The sequence below is a fragment of the Lepidochelys kempii genome, chromosome 8 (assembly GCF_965140265.1).
Source record: "Lepidochelys kempii isolate rLepKem1 chromosome 8, rLepKem1.hap2, whole genome shotgun sequence".
NCBI classification, from domain to species: domain Eukaryota; kingdom Metazoa; phylum Chordata; order Testudines; family Cheloniidae; genus Lepidochelys; species Lepidochelys kempii.
Window position 1 is genome coordinate 64708121 of NC_133263.1, and position 20975 is coordinate 64729095.

At 40.1% G+C, this 20975-nt stretch overlaps 1 protein-coding gene across 10 annotated transcripts in view; it reads left to right on the forward strand.

Moving 5' to 3' along the window:
- The first annotated feature begins 575 nt into the window (after positions 1-575).
- The window catches only part of NEK7 (NIMA related kinase 7), a 124741-nt gene continuing 104341 nt past the window's right edge, over positions 576-20975 (forward strand). For 2 of the 10 annotated variants that reach the window (XM_073356757.1, XM_073356761.1), the window contains exon 1: positions 577-859. Coding sequence is in view for 1 of the 10 variants with exons in the window: in XM_073356762.1 (XP_073212863.1) it covers positions 1275-1352 (78 nt within the window). In the remaining 9 variants the exon portion in view is untranslated. Of the gene's footprint in view, positions 860-1134; positions 1353-7080; positions 7149-7209; positions 9214-20975 lie in introns of those variants that run through there. The other 8 variants (XM_073356754.1, XM_073356759.1, XM_073356752.1 and 5 more) reach the window with 8 other exon arrangements.

Here is a 20975-nt window from a genome sequence, read left to right on the forward strand (position 1 = left end):
GTCGCAAACTCCACTGCATAAAGGAAGAAGGTAGCTGGTTGAGAATACATTTGCTTGTGCATGGATGAACTCTCCACTTCTTTTTAGGAGCTGGTCCTGGACCAGTTCATTTTTAAGCGCATTGCAATTCCAAGGACGAGCTAGGCTGTTACGAATTGCTAAAGCCCTGCAGCAGAGTTTGCTAACACAACCGGAACTGGAATTGCCGCAGCACCCAACATCTGATCTGGATTCAAAAACATGGCTGCAGGTTTGCCTTAGGTTCTTCACAGCGTAACAGCCAGTCTCTTGCCCCTTCCAAAGCAGCGCAGCACCCAGGCACGTTGTTTCTGACAGACAGCGGCCTGGCCACAGGACCAGGCGCTCCCCAGTCCAGAACCCCCCCCTCCCATCCTAGCCTGGAGGCACGCGCTGGGCGCTGCAGGGCTCTGCGAGCCAGACCAAACTCCTGCCGCAACAGCAGTTGCGGGGATAGAGCAGCTCCGATGCGCGCGGCCCAGCTACCTCCCCAGGGCGAGCTTGGCCTCCTGGCGGCACACCCCGCTGTCCGAGCACACGACGCGCCCGGGCCGCTCAGCGCAAGGAGGACGGTTGGGGGCCCGCGCTGAGGAGGAGCCCGGAGCCGGCCCCGCCTCTCTCCCCTCGGGGATGCCGGGATGTTTACAGTCCTGGCAGCAGCAGCAGGAGGCTGGGCTGCTACCGTCGCGGCCGCTCGGTTCGCGCACGGGGAGCCCCGCAGCGAGCGTCCCTCCGGCGCGGCCCGGCCTGACCCTGACTCGGCAGGATCTCTCCGCGGAGGCAGCGAGGCCGGCTCCGGAGCCCCGGCGCGCGGAGGAGGCGGGAGACCGAAAACTGTCTGGTGAGGCATGGGGGAAGGAAGGGGCCGCGGCGCCGGGAGCTTGGGGTGCGGAGCCCAGACCGCCCCTGTCGGCAGCTGCGGCCGCAACCAAGAATCTCCCTTCCTTGCAGGCAGCTACCTCACACAGGGCAGCCGCGGCGCGAGGACGATTCCACCTCCCGCCGGGCCCCATTGGCCACCATCACTAGTGGTCAGGTCCCCATTGGCTGCAGCTGCTGCCGCTCCGCCCGAGGCCGGGGGTGGGGAGAGCGTGTGCGTGCGTGTGTCCTAAGCCTGACTCCTGTGCAGAGTGAAACTCTGAGGAGGGGGCGGCGGCGGCGGCGGCATCGGCACCGGCACGTGCTTAGTGCCGGGGGGTCGCTGAGACCTGGTCTCCTTCCCGGTCTGGGCCGTGGGGCTCTGGAGCCCCTGTCCCATGCTCGGCAACACCTGCCCCGTGCCCTTAGCAGCAGCAGCAGCGTGGAGGCGGCAGCCCCGGCCGGTGCTCGTTCTGGTGGGGGCTGTTTGTATGTAGGGTCGCTGCGCTTCGGACTGGGCGTCATTTTAAGGGGTCTCTTTTCCTGGAGCTACAGGTTCTAAAAGGCGGATTTGCTCGGTCTTTGGCTGAGAGGGTTGCAGAAAACAGTCCGTAGGGAACAGAGGCGGCTCAGGCCTCCAAAAGCTTTAACGTCAAGGAATTTCATTGCTTAAGTTGGGGCTAAAACTATCTTTCGAGGCTAGCTTATTCATGGTAGGACTTGTTTGAATACCTTTCTCTTTTGCTGCGGATGGTGGGGGAGTTCTGTCCCTCAGCCGGAGAAAATGTGGTATAGGTTTTTTTTTTGTTGTTGTTGTTGTTTTTTTTTTAAGGTAATCCTGTTGATGGGGTCTGTTCCACCTCATTTTACATCTTGTGATTTAGTCATTCTTTGGCGCTGAACATGCAAACGCTTTTTACACATGCATATCTTTACAGGGCTTTTGTAGGTTATTCTCATCCTCCTTTCTCTCTTAATCTCACCTTTTCATGTCATTCTTAAAGTTAAAATTAAAACGGAAACTTCTTTCCTTTCAAAAATGATATATTTTCGTTTTTCTTTGTTGTGATACTTTTTATGGCATATCTGGTGTTTTTTTTTAATATTGAATGGATGTTCCAGTCTTGCAGGTGGGCTGGAGCTCAAATAGTGCTAGGAAGTTTTTTGGTCAATATAGGCTCAATTCTGTAAGTAACATTACCCACATGAGTAGTCCCACTGAAAAGTTAGTTGTGTAGGGTCATCCTCATGGTGATATGAGGTACCTATTGTTTTAGTATTAATGTTGAAACTTATAATATGTTGTATCTAACTATGGATTTTGCCAGTACCTCTAGCTTGTGTTGAAGTTTTCCCCATTTATACTTGTCAATGCTACTTCATAAAGCATAGTAGAATAATCTCTTATATTTTGACCATATCTACTATCCTGTTAAACCAAAGTAATTTTGAATATGTGAGATATGAGTCGTTGTTTTGTGTTTTGTTGCAATAAATGTAATTTTCATCAAGTTTAATTATATGGGAAGAATTCAAATTGTAGAACTAAATTTTAAAAGAAAAACAAGGGCCCAATAGAAAAACAAGGGCCCAGGACTATAATACTGATCTTAGGTTCTAAAATTCTTAAAATGCTGAATCTCTGATAATTTACATTTGCAGGGGTGGTGTAGTTGTGTTGGTCCCTGGATATGAGAGACAAAAGGTGCCTGAGGTAATATCTTTTATTGGATCAACTTCTGTTAGTGAAAGAGACAAGCTTTGGCGCTCCATAGAGCTCTTCTTCAGAAGTGAAAGAGACAAGCTTTGGAGCTCCACAGAGTTGCAGTAGAAACTTTTTTTTACTTCAAATTTATTTGTGGTGCTTTGGAGAAAGGAAAAAAAAAAACATTCAAATTAGTGCCCATTAATCAGTTTCTTAAATCAGTCCAACACTTATTTCCTCTGCATAGACTGAAAGTCTTTTCACTTCTCATGCCAGTTGAGTGCTGAGTTCACTTCTTGAGGTGATAGCTATTTTCTAACACGTTAATGATGGTACTACTGTTCAAGCAAGATAAAAATTGGTTTTAGATAACTTTTCTTTATATAAGAAATGTATTTGAATAGGGTTTGCAATAAATAATTATTTATTTGATAAGCTCCGAGATGTAGAATTTACAGTGAATGGCACATTAACCCATACATTCACAAGCTTTGTTGACTCAGTGTCAACTGGCTTTGTGCAACTAACACTAGATAGTGTTCACAGTATAGAAGGGTATATAACACTTAGGACAGTGCATAGGAGTAAAATAACTATTGTGATTCCGAGATCTGTAAATCAAGACAAATAACTCCATTCAAATATTGATTTTGCTTGAGACTACCTAGAATGCAATTCAATATTATTGCAGTGTAAGAAGGACTGAAGTATCCATATTTGAAATATTGTACTCACTTCTGCTGCATTAGAAATGGAAAAAGAGTAGAAAGCAATAAGACTAGAATATAGATGAAGAAATTCAATAGTTTCTCCACCTCCTTGATATGTTATCCTTAAAAAAGGAAGAATCTCAGTTTTGACCTGCAAAGCATTTAAAAAAATGCTTGTTTTTTTCTTTGATATATAAAAGAGGCCTGATTTCCCCCCCCCCTTTTTTTATGTATTTAGTTTTTACATTCCCAATATGTCTAAAATAAAAGTTTAGGTTTTCACTGGTTTGCTTGAAGGATCTTTTGTTGGCGCTTGGAGTACGTTTTTTACGAGATCTTACAACTTAGCTGAAGGGGTAGAGGTGTTGAATCTTTATCACAGATCTCCTTTAATCAACAATTTGGATGGTCATTGAAGCCAAATTGCCAATACAAAAATAAGCAGGTCTGACTAAAAATCCTTTCCCCCTCTCGATTGTTCAGTTTTCATTCTTATGATTTTGTTACTTCACTAGGTTTCCCAGTCATCAAAGTGTCTTCCTAGGCCCGATGAGATCTACACAGCTAGAACCCCATTGCTACCAAAGAAATGATTTCAGGAAAGCAAAAACAGGTCCTTTTTAAAAAGTAGATCACCTTTAAGAGTGAGGCATACGTAGAAGCATACAACAATCTGTAAGAAATTAAATGAAGGGATGATGCGTAACTACTTTGACTAATGTTTTCAAATACAAAAGTTAGGGAGCTCAAACTATTGTTCAGAGCACTTGGCTCAGAAAAGTGAATCTTGTGGTATTGTGTGGTGTAACTGCTGAGTTTTTCCTATATGAGGCAGTAGCTGTATACGGGCTGTTCTGCTCTTTTCTGTATCTCTAGCTTTCTGGGGGCTTATCGAACTAGAATTGTGTTTGTTGTACTTAACTCAATGCAGTTATTTCACTTTTAGCTAGTGAGACCGTGTGCCCTCAGGTGGCATACAACCTTAGGCTGTAGCATAGACATGGCCTACGTCAACATAATTTATGTCGCTCCGGGTTGTGAATAACCACGCCTCTGTCCTGAATGGCATAAGTTACACCAACATAAGGTCTTCCACTGACATACGCTCTCCTGCTAACATAGCTTCTGCCATTGCTGGAGGTGGTTTTATTATGCCGATGGGAGAGCTCTCTTTCATCGGCATAGAGCGTTTTCACTAGAGATGTTGCAGCGGTGCAGCTGCATTGATACAGCTATGCTGCTGTCTGTGTAGACTGCCCTTAGTGGAGTTCCTGTGACATCCTGCATCTATGCTCGTGCTATACTCAGGCGTGCTTTGTGAGTATGTATTCCAGAGTTTGATACTGCTTCAAGCAGCTGTGCATTATGGATGATTTTGCAGAGCTTTCAGGGATCTTGCGGTGATTCAGCCAAGTGTGGGAAGAAACTATTATAACTTCTGTAGTCCCCCCAGGGAAAATCCTGTGATTATTTGCAGTTTATCCCCAATGGTGGACCTACAGCTATTTAGAAACTGTTTCTTGAGTATGGAATTATCTAATATAGATCAATGATCTGGAAATATATGGATCAGTAATAACTTTATGGATCAGTTGCCAAAAGAAGTTGGTTGCTGCGGAAGCAGCATGTAGTCACAGGCTACGTATGTGTGCTGGGAAGTGTATACAAGTAAGTTGCTTCTGGACGGGTTGACCCTAGGCCAGTGGAAATTAGATGGCCAAAGAGGCCACTCTTGCAGTCCCTGGGGCATTGTGGGCAGCCTTTGGAGGACTGATTTGCCACTTCCGTTGTAACATGACACTGACCACATATGGGCAGCAGAATGATTCAGCTGACATGATTCCGGCTCAGTTGAGCTTAACTTTAGGGGTAAGTGTAAAGATAGTCAATATGAGTCATAACACAGCTAAGATACTGTTGAAGGACTTCTTTTGTTTGGATTACAGGATGTTTTAGAATCATGAGAGAGAGATCTGTGGTTAGACAAATTATTTCTCTAGTGAAGATAAGCTTTCTTTGATGCATGTTAAATGTGAGACAACTGTGATTCCAGTATTATGATCATGATTTTGTAGTTAAAAAGTTAATCATTTTAAGTGCCATTATCTAGTACTGTTTAAACAGTACACTTTTCCATGGAGTTATGTAAGGGAAAGTAACAATATGTTTATAATTCAAAAGATAATACTACGATAACCTCTGTTGCTATGCTAAGGAACTGAATTAATTTTGTTAGACCAGCAGCTTTTGCTTGTTATTGAACGTAGGAGGCAGTTCACTGACTGTTAACTTTATTTGACATTCAGGAGCTTGCACTTAAATGTGTTGACCTTATTTGTAGTTAAAAAAAAATGATCCAAGTCTTATAATTTAATAATTTGATTTACTTTAGATCCATTGGATTAATTTATATTTGTATCCTGTTCATGGTCTAAGGTGCATACATTTGACTGTCATTGAGATGCTAGTGATAAGATCTAAATTTCTTTCCCTGAGGGATATTTGCTCTTGCATCTTTTTTGGTGTTTGGCAGATGTTTCAGTTGGACGCTTCAGAAAATTTTGATTCTTGTTAGGAAAAAAGATAAACCTGTTTTTAAGCTCAAGTAATGAGTTTTAGAACTTTATTTAGTTCCCAGTTTTTCCAAAATAGTTTATTCCTCATAAAATATCTGGCATTAATGAGGAACACGAGGGTTATTTTTCTTTTAAATACTTTGTTTTATTGGTTCCTGTACAAATGACCGCAGTGGATAGTTATAATAGAAAGTTGAAATTCATACAGAAATGAGAGGGGAAAAAAAAAGTAGTAGTAGAAAAATGCATTGGATTCTGTTGTGTTCAGATTCCCAGTCTGCAGATTTTGCTGTGGGATCTGAACATCTTCCAGAAATTCACTAAAAGATCTAGCAGTTGTCACCTGTGGTTCCTTTTTCTTCTTCCTTTCATCTCCCCAGGAAGAATTTGTTCTTTTTGTTTTTTTTTGTTTTGTTTTTGCTATGTGCTTTATTTATTGATGGCAAGATTGTGAGTGTGCACCCCATTTAGAAAAAGGCATAAGGTTTGAGGTGGTAAGCTGCAGGAATGGGTGAAAGCATAGGTTAAAGTACATTGTTTTCACATAACATAGACAAATTTTGTGGGACTTGTTTCTTTGGAGTCTCTTTTCTATATATATGCTCTGGTCAGTGTATCTGGAAAAGATCCTAGCAGTCAAGATTATGCTATAGAGTTGTAATTAGATGTTTCAATTCGTTAGTGTAGTGTCACCAAATTTTAAAATTAGAGGTTGGCTTTTGTGTATCGAACAATAATATGGTATGTCTAAGGGTAGTTCCTGCCTTTTGAATGATCATTTGCCTCCTCTTAACTCATTTGTAAAATCTAGTTGATTGAGTAAAATGTATGCATCTCTTTTTGAGGGCTTGTCTTCACTACTGGCTTAATTGGTGCTGCTGCAATCGATGCAGTGGGCATCAATTTAGCGGGTCTGGTGCAGATGCGATAAGTCAATGGGAGAGCACACTCCTGTCGACTTCAGTACTACATGACTCTGAGAGGTGGAAGCTATGTCAATGGGAGAGGGTCTCCTGACAACATAGCATGGTATGGACACTGCTGTAAGTTGTCTAAGCTATGTTGAATTAAGTTACATAACTTAATTAGTGTAAAATATGTAACTTCAGATCGACCTACCCCCTTGATTTAGTCTAGGCTTGAGTAACTTATTTTATTGTACATATTTAAAACCTGAATCAAGCTTAATTTGTCCTTTGTTTCCTTCACCCAGTGGCTCTACTGAATATGGCAAGCTGGAGTGTCTGTTCCTCTTTAGACCTCTGAGGAACTGAAGAGAAGGTATAATGGAAATGCGGGAAAATGTCCCGCTCCTTAGCAAATGCACAGAATTTTTTATGCCAGTGGGGCTCTCAAGAATTGCAGGGACAAGGGTTTGTGGGTTGTTTTTTTTTTTTTTTTAAGTGAGATCCCCATGACTCTCCTTATTATAAAGCTCTCTGAAGAAATGGTACAAGTTTCTGTTATGCATGTATTCAGAATAGGTGCGTGTATCGATTGGATTGGAACACCTTTTTAAAATAGTTACCATTTTTAATGCCTGTAAATATTCATAAGCCAACACTCGACTAGGCAAGTCAGTACATGTATAACCATCGAGGAGTACTTCTTTGAAGAATAAACAGGACATACTTGAAGGACGTTTGTCTAAACTTGAGTGTGAGACCCAAATAAAAAGATACAATAGAAACTATGCAGGTCACAGGGAAGTAAATAAAAGAACCTGACTTGTCTTACTGATGAGCTGGAGAGGAGAAGTCATGAGTGGGCTGGCTGAATTTTCAGTTGCAGGCCACCAAATAGCTAAGGGAGAAAGATCCAGCGTTGTGACTGGAAAGTGACAGTACTTTTTGCTGGGTAACTGATCTGATCACCCTAGTCTGAACAGTGGGGAGTTGGGTGAGTATCTTGGCTGGAAATTGCTCTGTCCACTGGTGGGCAACTGTTGTAGTGTGCTGGACTGATAGTCACTGTTTGAGAAACATTTGCCTTCATCTGCATGTAGCTCCTGTGTTGGCCTAATGGCCTAAAACCACCACCAGAAAAAATGTGGTAGCGGCCATTTGAAGCCTTATTCCTCAAACACAAAAATTGTGCTCGGCCAACTCAAGCTCTATGAAATTTGATGTGCCAAGTGTTCAGTTTTTGTGTATCAGCCTTATGTTGACAGACTCCTCAGGACTAGAAGTTCGTTCAAGATTTATAAGGGAGCAAATAATGAAACATTTTCATTTTTGAAAATGTCACTAATTTTTGGCTAATAGGAAGCAAAACTTTCAATTTGGCCTTATTAGCTACTTTGTATTTTCTGTATAGTAAAAGGGTTTCTCAGTTTGTTGGGTGAATGACAGAGTTTAGTATAATAGTTTGCCTGAGATTTCCAGTTCTTAATGAAATGAATAAACATGTGCGTGGTGTGTTCAGTTTGCAGGTGAATATGTAGCAGAACGGCCCACGGGGCTGGGGGAGAGGGCTTATAAACCCTCTAATTAAATGCGTGGGAACCAGTAGACTTGCCAAACCCTTGTGTACCACCATGCACTGCAGTGCTCTCCTTTTCAGGGCCACAAGGAGGCTGAATGCCCACAAAGAGGGCGGAGGGGTGTACTCTTTAAAAAAGGACCAAGAGGTTGTCTTTCCCCTGCTGGCTCAGACAAATCCTCCCTTCCCCGCTGCCTCCTCTCCCTCCACCACCCCTCGCTTCTGAGGCTGTGGGAGTTGGAGGGGAAATGGCAGTCTCTAGTATGTTGGCTGGGTTGGAGGTCAGTGTGGTACCAAGATACTTGTAGTTTGCTTTGTTGATCAGCTAACTCGTCCATTCAGGGAATGACAACAATAAATGACTTCAGTAACTAACCAACACGCTTGTTAAATAGTACTGTTTCTGATCCTTGGATGAGTTGCATAACTAAACAGCAACAAAGTGCAAATTTTACAGTGGACTGTACAACTTGAAATTTGTGCTCTTAAGTTACATTGCAATTTTTTTTTTATAGAAGTTTGAAATCTGAATTGTAAATAGCAGCAGACCAATTCAAATAACTCAAAGTAAAATAATGCGATATGCTTGTGGACAAAAATGGGAAAAGTGCAAATCATTAAATGTAATGTTAATTATTTGGTTGATTCTATATAGGTCCCAGAAGCCACCTTGAGTAGGCTTTTCATGCAACGTATGTGGTTTTGTTTTGAAAACTGTTTTCTAATGCTATTGGAGTAAATAATATTATTTTTATTTATTATTTTTAACAACACAGGTGTTCTAAATATGTCCTAAAACAGATACAGATGTGAGCCTTGCCCAGAGCAACTTGCAAACTGATTTCAGAGATCACTCAACAAGAGGGTAATAAAATGTTAGCAAGAAGAAGGGGGGAGGGAGGACAGGGATAATATCAACCTTGGTTACTTAGTGAAAACTAAGCATGATAGAAAAATGTCTTTAAATGAGATAACGTTATCAGATCAATAAGTAGAGAAGACTTTTTCAGATATGGATTGTCTGGAGACTTAATCGGTTTAATTCAGCTATCCAGCCCAAATTTGTATACCAGCTGTTGGCCTGCTTGGGCTTTGCAAGCCCTCTTGCGTTAAAGTGATGCTGTCTTGAATGCACGTTATTTTGAAGAAGGGTTGCTACTTTCTTTTAAACAACTGCTCAGTCATGCGTACTTCTGCCACATATGGTAATATGGCTTTGGAAACAGTATTGAGAGATAGAGGTGTAGTGACTTTCCTCCCCTCATTGACAGATGTTAGTCAACCAGGGAAGAAATGTAAAGGGCCAGTAGCACTTCTTTTCTGGCTGACAGTTAAGTTACAAAGCTAAACTAAATTGATTAGGTATGTCCCAAAGTTTATCCTCTTCTTACTGTGTGTACACTGAAAACAATGGTCTGGTTGAAGGGAACTATCCTATTCCTAGCAGGACAAATTGGAAAGATGAAAGAACCCTCTAGCAGGCTATTTTCAGTTTTCTGAGCTTGCACACTGGAGTAACTTAGATGGACTATGTGGCCCTGTGCAAAAGCGAGAAGGCCAGATCCAGGTCTGGAAACTGAAGTCTATGCAAGGTGTTGAGTTCTTAACCCGTGCTTTTCTCGTCTTGAACTGCTCTGTACTTTGTTCATCTCTTAGTTCTCCCTGCCTGTTTTAGTCCCTGTGCAGCTGGATGTCCAGCTGACCTGGATAATTTGGTCTGTTGCACACTCAGGGTTAATCTGTGCTGGAAACGTACATCGACATAGTTGCGTCTCTCAGGGGTGTGAAAAATCCACACCACTGGGAGACTTAGTTATGCTGACCTGACCCCTGGTGTAGAAAGTGCTAGATCGACAGAGGAATTCTTCTGTTGACCTAGCTACCACCTCTTGGGGAGGTGGATTAACTACAGTGACAGGAGAACCTTGTGTCCCATTCTTCCACTTACTCGAACCCTGAGCATGGCCAGCTACAGTCTCCTCCTTCATATTTAATGGAATAACAATAATTGCTTGGCTATTATAAATACTTGAAGAATGTCACTCTATTTCGTCATCAGTTCTAATCCTGTTATAAACTATTATCTGAACATGTAATTTTATAGAATGATTGATTGACTTGACAGTATGCACGTCTAAGTGTGTGTGTGTTTAAACAGACTTAACTCAGTTTGATCCATTAAAAAACCCCTGTGTAGGCAAACCCTTAATTTTAATAATCTAGGTTAGTCAAAAGAAGAGGTGCTTTATAATAAATTACTGAAAAAATACTTTATATGATCTTTGCTGCTATTCCGATTAGTTGGAAAGTTATTTTTTCAGTCAGGTTTTCTTGCCACTAATGTAAAATGCACCCCTGTTAAGCATCAGGAAATCCTGAATTCTAGTGGTGTAAAGGTGAATGAGTGATTTTGTTGAAATGTATCTTGGCAATTACAACCCAGATGAGTATCATCCATCCAGCTAAACTTGGAAAAACAACTGAAAGTACAGTAGAAGAGCTGCTAAGTAAACTGCAGTAGTGAGGATACCCTTCTTGCAAAGTGCTTTGATGTATATAGGAACAAAGTGTTGGCGTTAAATAGAATTTCAAGATTGTGTGATTTTTGTCTTAAAGTATCATTTTATACAAACAGCTGTAGTTGTCATTTCTGAAGTCTTCTAGACAAAATTTACCTTTAGATATGCACTGAAAATCTCAGTCAGCCACTGAACTGAAGTTTTTATTTAGTTTATGTGCAATACCTGTGTAATAGTCTCTTAAAATATTTTACTATACATATTTACCTGCTCAACATTATTTTATGGGGCACATCAGAAAAATATAAATTAATTTAAATGAACTATGTAATTACAATTTGGTTAGCTTTTGCTACATTAGTTACAGCTTTAACCTGCTTTATTGGACACTGTTTTTGGCTTGCCACTTTAAAAAAAAAAATCAAACTGTGTAATTTAACATACCTGCATAGTTTGAATTTTAACAAGACATAATGCTGAAGGGTTAACCATTTACAGCTATCTTATTCCCTTCTCCCTCCCAAATGTATCTCTTTTGAGCATCTGTACTCCTCCATTTGTTCATATGTGTAGGGGGAAATAGTGTTGGATGAAATTCACAGGATCAAGTCTAGGGAGAATAGAGTGGGAGCAAAGCTGGATTCTCATCAGTACTGTAGAACCTTGCTCACATACTCCCCATAATTCGCACATTAAATCCACACCCTTTCTGTACCTCTTCCCACATGCTCAGCAAAGGTTTCATATTACTTAAACAGTATTTTCTAAAATCAATTATATTAAAGAACATTTGTTAATATACAATGAAGTTTTAGAATTTTTATTTTTAAACTGAGCATATTGGGTATGGAAATTGGGAAACAAATTGGGAAAAATCCATATTTCACAGTTTTCTTTCTTGTTTTCTCATGCATGTGATGAGCATTCTGGAAACTCTTCTGATTTTCAGAAGTTGACAAATACTAGATTTTGAGTGCATGTAAAAACATTTAACAGAGTAGACTTAAAGAAAATGTTTTTTAGGACTATAGTAGGGTAGACAACCTTTGACACACATATTCTAGGCTGAAATTGGATGTGACACTTGAATACTTGTATTTGTAAGATTCTGCACTAGTTAAATTTGGTTGTACATAGCAGGATGTGTGTGAAGGAGAAATATAAAGTAAATCACCTTTTTTATGTTGCCATATAAGACTCTGCAGAGCTAATTCTATCACTAAAATACATAGGTAATATTTGCCTTGAGAGGACAGTATTTTTAAATATCTTGGATAAGAGATCTGAATTGAGATAAATTATTATATATGTATTGTACTTTACCTTGCTGTGTTACAAAACACCTGGAAGATTCTGACAGTATATATTTTTTTTTAATGGAACTCTTTAAAAATAAATACAAAGCTGCTGTTTCCTGTGTACTGTCTACGTGAGGTAAATCTCACGTGGTAAATATAACACTGAAGGTGTAGAGTAGTGACATTACTTCCACTGCTCTGGTTGATGTTGCTCAACTGTGTTCATTATCAAGAGCAGTTCTAGAAAGTAGAAGAAAGTAAAATGGACAAAACATTTTAATCTCGCTTTTCTGAAACAACTCAATCTATTCGGCTATTAAAGTAGTGGCCTTTGTCACCATTTAATTTTTTAAAATATGTGGTTTCAGCTGAATTGTGTTTAAATATTTAATAGGTAAGATTGCAAAATAGAACTTTCCAGGTGCTTTTTTAAAAAAAAAAAAATACTGTGTGTCAGTGTGCTTGGGTTTTTTGGGGGAAGTGGATGGAAATTTTTTTAGAAAGGCCAATAACCCTTTTAAAAATAAAAATCCATAGAGTTATAGCATGCAAGCATATTGCACATGCTTGTTAGCTACTAGACAGGATAGACTATATGGACATTCACAAAAAGAAAAGGAGTACTAGTGGCACCTTAGAGACTAACCAATTTATTTGAGCATAAGCTTTTGTGAGCTACAGCTCACTTCATCGGATGCATGTGATCATCATCACACTATCAGAGGCTCGTTCACCTGCACATCTACCAATGTGATATATGCCATCATGTGCCAGCAATGCCCCTCTGCCACGTACATTGGTCAAACTGGACAGTCTCTACGTAAAAGAATAAGTGGACACAAATCAGACGTCAAGAATTATAACATTCATAAACCAGTCGGAGAACACTTCAATCTCTTTGGTCACTCGATGTCAGACCTAAAGGTCGCAGTATTACAACAAAAAGACTTCAAAAACAGACTCCAATGAGAGATTGCTAAATTGGAATTAATTTGCAAATTGGATACAATTAACTTAGGCTTGAATAGAGACTGGGAGTGGATGTGTCATTACACAAAGTAAAACTATTTCCTCATGTTTATTTCCCACCCCCCACTGTTCCTCAGACGTTCCTGTCAACTGCTGGAAATGGCCCACCTTAATTATCACTACAAAAGGTTACCCTCACCCCCTCCCGGCTGGTAATAGCTCATCTTAAGTGATCACTCTCCTTACAGTGTGTATGATAACACCCATTGTTTCATGTTCTGTGTATATATCATTCTCCTCACTGTATTTTCCACTGAATGCATCCAATGAAGTGAGCTGTAGCTCACGAAAGCTTATGCTCAAATTGGTTAGTCTCTAAGGTGCCACTAGTACTCCTTTTCTTTTTGCGCATACAGACTAACACGGCTGCTCCTCTGAAACCTATATGGACATTGAGAACCGTTACTGTCTAGGGGTAAAATAATTAACATTTTAAAAAACTCTGTTGGTAGGTATTTGCATAATAGACTCCAGGTGGCTTCTTCAGGTTATAGATCCAACAGATAATGATAAAAAGTCACTTTGAACTATTTTCTGTCTTGGCAGGACACTTGAATAAGGCATTTAATGGTAAAAATGTTGGGTTCCAGAAAACCGTTTTTTAGTTTTGTTCAGGTCAAGATACGAGTATTTCTTTTGTCAGGGTTTAAATTTGGGCCCTGAGGCAAAGCCTTCTGAATGTGAACTCTGTGGCTTAAACAAATGCAAATGAAATATTTCCATACTTGTATACCTAAACAAAGAATATAATCTTGTATTTTCATTTTCTCATTTGAAGAGGTTGTCCTTGAGATAGGAATGCTTTATCTATGAACACGGTTAATATAAACGTGTAAAACTAATTGTAAAGTTTAGGTATCATAATCAGCAAAACACTGTTTTTAAATACTAGATTTGGTATTAGAGAGGGGGACCATTTGATGGAAATAAATGAGGAGTGTGAAAGCTTTTAGGCATTTTAAGTTGATCATTGCTTTTCAGCTGTTTCTTAACTGACAAATGATAACTACAGTTGAAACTGGCAAAAACCCAGCCCAAACAACAATATATATGAAGGTAAACATCCTACATTAATCCCTTACTATAAAGAATTTTCAGTTCTGCCTGTGATTCATCCAGCACATTATGAACAGCATAACTTTACATTCCTGTAGCCTGATGTGTGCAGTAGCAATATGGTGACTTAACCCTTTGCATGTACATATGCTCAATCAGGACTTTTTAAGGCTTTTTATGTATATCCATGTGGTTAGTGTATAAATTCCCTTGAGAAGATGTCTAAAGTTGGTCCATTGGCACCAGCAGTTAAAGATCCTCACTTGAAGTTCAAAAATGGAAATCAGTAGTATAATGCTGTATGGTTGATGTTAACTTTATACTGATGAGATTACTAGTAATGACACCTTTTTACAGAGAATCATTGGCATTTGACATATTTCCAACACTGCTTTCAAAACAACAAAATTCCTATTTAGGTATTTTCTATGAAAAGACACTCCTTCTCCGTGTGTGTGGCTTATAACTTTGGCACTCCACCATATTGTAAAAGCACCTTTGTGTGTTTAGAGTAGCAGCCGTGTTAGTCTGTATTCGCAAAAAGAAAAGGAGTACTTGTGGCACCTTAGAGACTAACCAGTTTATTTGAGCATACGCTTTCATGAGTGATGAAGTGAGCTGTAGCTCACGGAAGCTTATGCTCAAATAAATTTGTTAGTCTCTGGTGCCACAAGTACTCCTTTTTTCTTTTGAGATATACTTGATTGGGAATGGGAGAACTAGGAATAATTTTTGAAAGTGTAGCACTTTAAGTATATTTTGTAGAGACATTTAGAAACAAGTCTTTCTAAGCAAACTCAAGCCCTACTCGGTTATGCCTTATGTTACATACTATGTAAATTGTTAACTTTTTTAAATTAATTTCCTTAGCATCTAAGTTACCGCACATCTCCCCTACAACCGCCATCTCCGCCCCCCAAGAAAAAACAGCATGTGCCATCTGACAGTAGTAGTATAAATAACATTAAAACTATCAGTACTGCAGCTTTTACTACCAAGCAATGGTTGACTAGTTATTATGAGAAAGATAATACAATCTATAATGAAAAATTGGGCATCTGAAAGCTAACCAAAATTATTTCATTTGTGCAATCTATATCATGTAAAACTTACTCTCATGCAAGTCTTGTTTTTATTTTAATCTTTACGCTAGATTTGCAATCAGGAAAACAATATGCTATAGAAAATGGGATAGTTGGTGACTGACTATGTTTCAGTGAATGAAGGCAGAATTTTTGACTGTACTCTCCAGTGAAGAACAGCAGTCATTCTGTGGGCTTTTCCTATTTTACTTATTCCTTGTGTGACAGGTTCCCCTCAGGGTGCCACCTGGAACTGGGGTACCACTGAGCCCTCCCGACCCATCATCCTTGGCTTCCTCTCACACTGTACTGCTGTGACAAGCTGCAAATCCCTCCAGCCTGTACTTTCGAAAACCAGCATACATACAGGTAGGGGCGTACCCAGCTGCAGTTACAAGCAGTTTCTCTGACCATCCCCTGCATGGGAAGGCTACTCCCTGCTCCTTAAGTTTTACCCCCTCTAGAGTATAAACCCAAAATTATACGTCTTGTGCTGCACAGAGAACTGTACAGCGTAAGCCCATAATTCACCCCCTCCCTCAATGTGGAGAGGAATATGCAAAACAGCCTTTTGTCCCTGAGTTATGATTCCCATGCACTTCACTCCAACTCACTGGTTTAGATAAAGTAAAAACAAGTTTATTAACTACAAGAGAGAGATTTTAAGTGATAGCACACAGCTCAAAGCAGTTTATCTATCAAATAAACAAAACACACAAACTAAGTATGCTATATTAAATAGATTAGATATGAATAGCAGATTGTCACCGTAAGAGATGATACAAGCAGGCTGCAGATTCTTAAGGGGCAAGCTGCACTTGCTTTACAGCTTGGAATTCCCAGGTGTTTCATGCACAGGCTAGAAATCCCTTTAGCCTGGGTCCAGCACTTCCCCCAGGTCAGTCTTTGTTCCTCAGATGTTTCCAGGAGTCGTCTTGTGTGGGGAGTGAAGAAACCCAGATGATGTCAATCCCTGCCTTATATCGCTTTCGCATATGGCGGGAACACTTTGTTACCAAAGCTTGATTCCCAGACTAGCTTGTGGAAGAATACTGACGTTCCAAGATGGAGCATAGAGATGTGGTCTCATCACATGTCCTTGTAGAGTTATAGCTGCCATTACTCATAGGCTGTCTGTAGCATTCTCAGGAAGGCTCCCCAGGTGAAATAGAAGCTTCCCCTAAGGCCTATTGTTTTTTCCTAATGGGACATTGCCCTGAATAGGCCCTTCCCCATCCACTATCTAGACGGAAAACATCTTGTCTAGTGGGCATTACCCAGGTGTAACTACATTTGAAATACAGATACATAGTCAATATTCATAACTTCAGATACAAAAATGATACATGCATACAGATAGGATAATCATATTCAGGAAATGATAACTTCTCCAATGATGCCTCATACGGCTTGCATAAAATACATTATGATTGTTGTAATTATATCATCATAATATCACTGCAAAGAATATGGGGTGCAGTTTCACACCTTGTTCTAATAATTTCTTCTCTAACATTTTTTAGAACATATTCTAGTAAGATGCTGTGTATAGATTTTTCTCCATTGATTTTCCACTCAGATCAAGAAACAAGATCTTAGGTGATTTGATTTCATCAACATGGACTGGTGGATGGTCCCTCCTCCACTTGTCAGCCTGGCAGGTATTAGTAGAAACATAGAGTTTTGGCATTTTCCAGAGGACAAATTCCTCTTCAGAGATAGGAAACAAACTGAATCTGTGAAGAGAAAGTTAGAAAGAGTGTGGTACTTTGTTCTTTCTGCTTCTAGAATTGTTTCTTTGCTGAATTCCTTCAGGACTTTTCCAGTACCTATTCTGGTAACTTTCCCATTTTGGAGTGTTAGATATTGCATGGTGTTGAAAAGAATGTCTTCGCTCTTCAGTTTACTGCAGCGCCCTTGAGATCATTCTCCCTTGGTTTTTAGGTTCCGTAAAGCTGCTGACTGGCTTTGCCTCTTACCATGTCTCCATTTCTGTTCCTAATCTGGTATTTAAGTTCCCAGAGACATTTCTCTTTTTTTGTCTTACATCTCTGCTTTCCTTCTCTTACTGTTCTGAAAGTGGTGTTCCTAGTTGCCATCATCTTGTATCATTGTGTACAGAAACTGAGTTTCTTCGTTTTTCTCTCTGGATCATGTTCTCTTCTGATTAATTAGTTTTTAAATCTTGCCCAGTTTTTCCTTCAAGTAGTCACTGGCTTTCATAATGACAGGCTTCAGAGTAACAGCTGTTTTAGTCTGTATTCGCAAAAAGAAAAGGAGTACTTGTGGCACCTTAGAGACTAACCAATTTATTTGAGCATAAGCTTTGCTCAAATAAATTGGTTAGTCTTTAAGGTGCCACAAGTACTCCTTTTCTTTTTGGCTTTCATAATCATTCAGGATGTTTCCTTGCCCTGGTCTTTTCTACCCTGAGTTGAAAAAGCTATGATAGATGTTCCCTAAATGTATTGAAGAAACTTAAGGATTTATCGCGATTGTTTTTTTTTTTATGAATTCAGAAAATCCTCAAATCTGTTATCCTGTTTGGAGTTTCTGAGAGGATTAGCAGACTTCTGTGGTTTATACCCAGTGGATTAGATTTCTCATTGCCTTCAGTATTCTAGATTGAAAATGGAATGTGGTCTAAAACTGGTTCTGGAAGATGGCTGTTTGGTGCTGTTTGCATACATTCAGCAAATGATGCAGGTTACTTTTTTGGTTCTTTGTGGTTGCTGCATTGCATTTTGAGGATCGTGGTTTAGTATTGTTTCTTTCTGACCCTATGTAGGCTATATTAATTGGCATGTCCTAGTTGTGTCTTATATCCTGTTAGGCAATGGCCTTACTGGGGCCTGAATAGAATTTTTTCAAATTTACTGCCTCAACGGAGGCCTAGTGCCTAGAGTTTTTTTTCTCTCTTAGTCTGAAATAGCTCTTTTGAAGTCAATGGAAACATTCCCATTGACTTCAGTGGGCTTTTAAAAGACTCCCCTGTATGTGTACCTTTTGTTGGAAGAGGCAAGCAATTATTCACAGTCCCTCAGTATGCTCTGGTGGCAACTAATTTAGAAGTGAATTAGGTATCCGGTGATTCTTTACTGTGACATAATCCCACATGTGCAGATGCTTGCCCTTAGCAATGCCTGTATGAGGGCTGGTAGGTTCATTTGCTGTAAAGTTACAGCTCTGAAAAATCTTAACTGAGGGCTTGTCTTCACTACTGGGGAGATCTGCACTGCTTCAGTCAATGCAGCGGGTGTTGCTTTAGCAGGTCTAGTGAAGACCTGCTAAATCGATGGTAGAGCACTCTCCAGTCATCCCCAGTAGTCCAGATCTTTGAGAAGAGTAAGGAAAGTTGACTTAGGCTACGTCGACTCCAGCTACGTTATTCACGTAACTGGAGTAGCATAACTTAGATCGACTTACCCTGGTAGTGAAAACAAGCCCTAAATGTATGGGGGTAAGCAGACCCTTTGGAAGAGACCAAAATACTCTGCTCTTGTTGATTGCTGCCTGCCTAACTGACAAGTAGAAAAGAGACTATGGATCAGTCTGTACTGGTGGGAGCCAGTCACAGGAAAGAAATATAGAATAAGAGAGGTTTTGTTTCTTTTACATATATTTCTAAAAGACTGAAATCAGAGCACATTATGGACATAAAAAAGGTATCCTTACACATTCAGCCTGAAAACTGAGAAATTTACAAATTAAAAATGAATTGCTTTTGAAAAGAGCTGTATTATTGTGCCAGCCCAGTCTAGGTGCTAAACATATTAAAACTGTCCTTTGGTTTGACAAACAGTGTTCGTAAGGAAGAAAGTCCTAATCTAAGAATTGCTAGAGAGGATATTTTGAGTTTGAAATAAGAAAAGGAGAATTTGTGGCACCTTAAAGACTAACACATTTATTTGAGCATACGTTTTTGTGAGCTACAGCTCACTTCATCGGATGCTTTCAGTTTGAAATGTTGCTTTCAGTGTACCAGAATGCCTAAAAAATGATTAGCCCAATATTTAATCTAGTTTACCCTATTAGTATAGTCTTTTAGTAGAACTTTGATATCCATAATTTATAGTTTATAGGAGGTCATCTGCCTGTCTCCTTTAGTAATTTTTAAGTGTAAGTAAGCTATTGGGTGATAAAAGGGCCATGAAATGTGACTGAGCAACCCTTTGTTTTGCCTAAAAACAATGAAAACACTTTCTAGAATAAGACACTTCCCATATGCATATATAAAGTCCTGACATAGCACATGTGGAATTGAAATTTTATTTTTGTGAACAGGCAAGAGAAAAAAACAAGGTATGTTAGTGCCACTCCCTCCCACCCCGAGTATTCCTTCGTAAAAGAGCGTCCCAAGTACTTATGCTGTATGCTTCTTTCAGAGACTCTGCAGATGACACCCCTCACAATAATTATCAAGGAAGCTCTACTTTCTGAGAAAACATGTAGGACTGCCAGTTTAGCACTTTCTGCCAGTCACAACTCCAGCAATATCCCACAGGGAGAGAGGCAGTTTCTGAGGTAGGCAGGTCCTGGGCCATTTAGAGCTTTATATAGGACAAGATCAACATTTTAAACTCCACCCATAAAAAGAATACACTACCGATGTGGATTGTGGAATCTTGTTGTAACATACTTCCCAATGAGATACTCCTTTAGCAAGTGGGCATTTTGGGCTAGCCTACATTTCTGAATAATCTTTAGGTGTAGCCCCTTTCAGAGCACATTACAGTAGCCTAATTTGAAAGTGATAAAGGAATGGGTAATCATAACATGTGAAAGAAAAATTCTCAGCCTGTCCTGGTCGCTGCTGCCATCTGATAATCTAAAAGTAGGTGAGGATGGAAAATCACTTCTGTATTGGGAGCTCAGTAAGTGGAGAATAAATACCTTCAATCAAGGGAGCAGCTGTCTTTGCCATTTCTTTTGGTTGCTTCACCCAATCTACTAGTATCTATTTTTTTCCCCATCTGAAGTGAGTCTCGGGGCTTGTCTACATTACAAGTTTAGGTCAACTTAGTTTAAGTCGACCTGCAGCCACTACAGTAATTCAATTGGCTGTTGGTGTCCACACTACTGTCCTTCTGTTGCATCTGTGAGCCCTGAGCCAGGCTCAATTTCACAGCAGGGAGCTTATCAGCAGTGAAATTGACATTCTTGTGGGTTTCACAGCTGCAGCTGCTTTAAGCTGGAGGCAGCCCTGACACTGACACAATAGCAGTTGGCTGTCATTCTTAAGTCACACAGTGTCTGCATGGACAGTGTGTCACCCTAACTACACCAACATAAGTGCTGCGCCTGTTGTGGAGGTGGAGTTATTATGTGGGAGTAGCAGGCCACTTACTTTGGCAGAAGCAGCATTGTAGTGTAGACACTGACATAATTCAGTTGATGTAAATTGCTTTACCTCGACCTAACTCTGTAGTGTAGACTAAGCCTCAGACAGTTCTCTTCATATGCTATTCTCAAGTGTACACTGGTTAGGGTGCTCAGATGCAGCACTCATTCAGTTGGAGATAGAACTTTGTTTTGTCAGCAGAGTAAAGCCATGGTCCATATTTTCTCACTAACCTATTTAATGACCATTTACACATGTCAAAGTGGGGACAAGATGTTACCTTGACGTACCCATATGAGTGC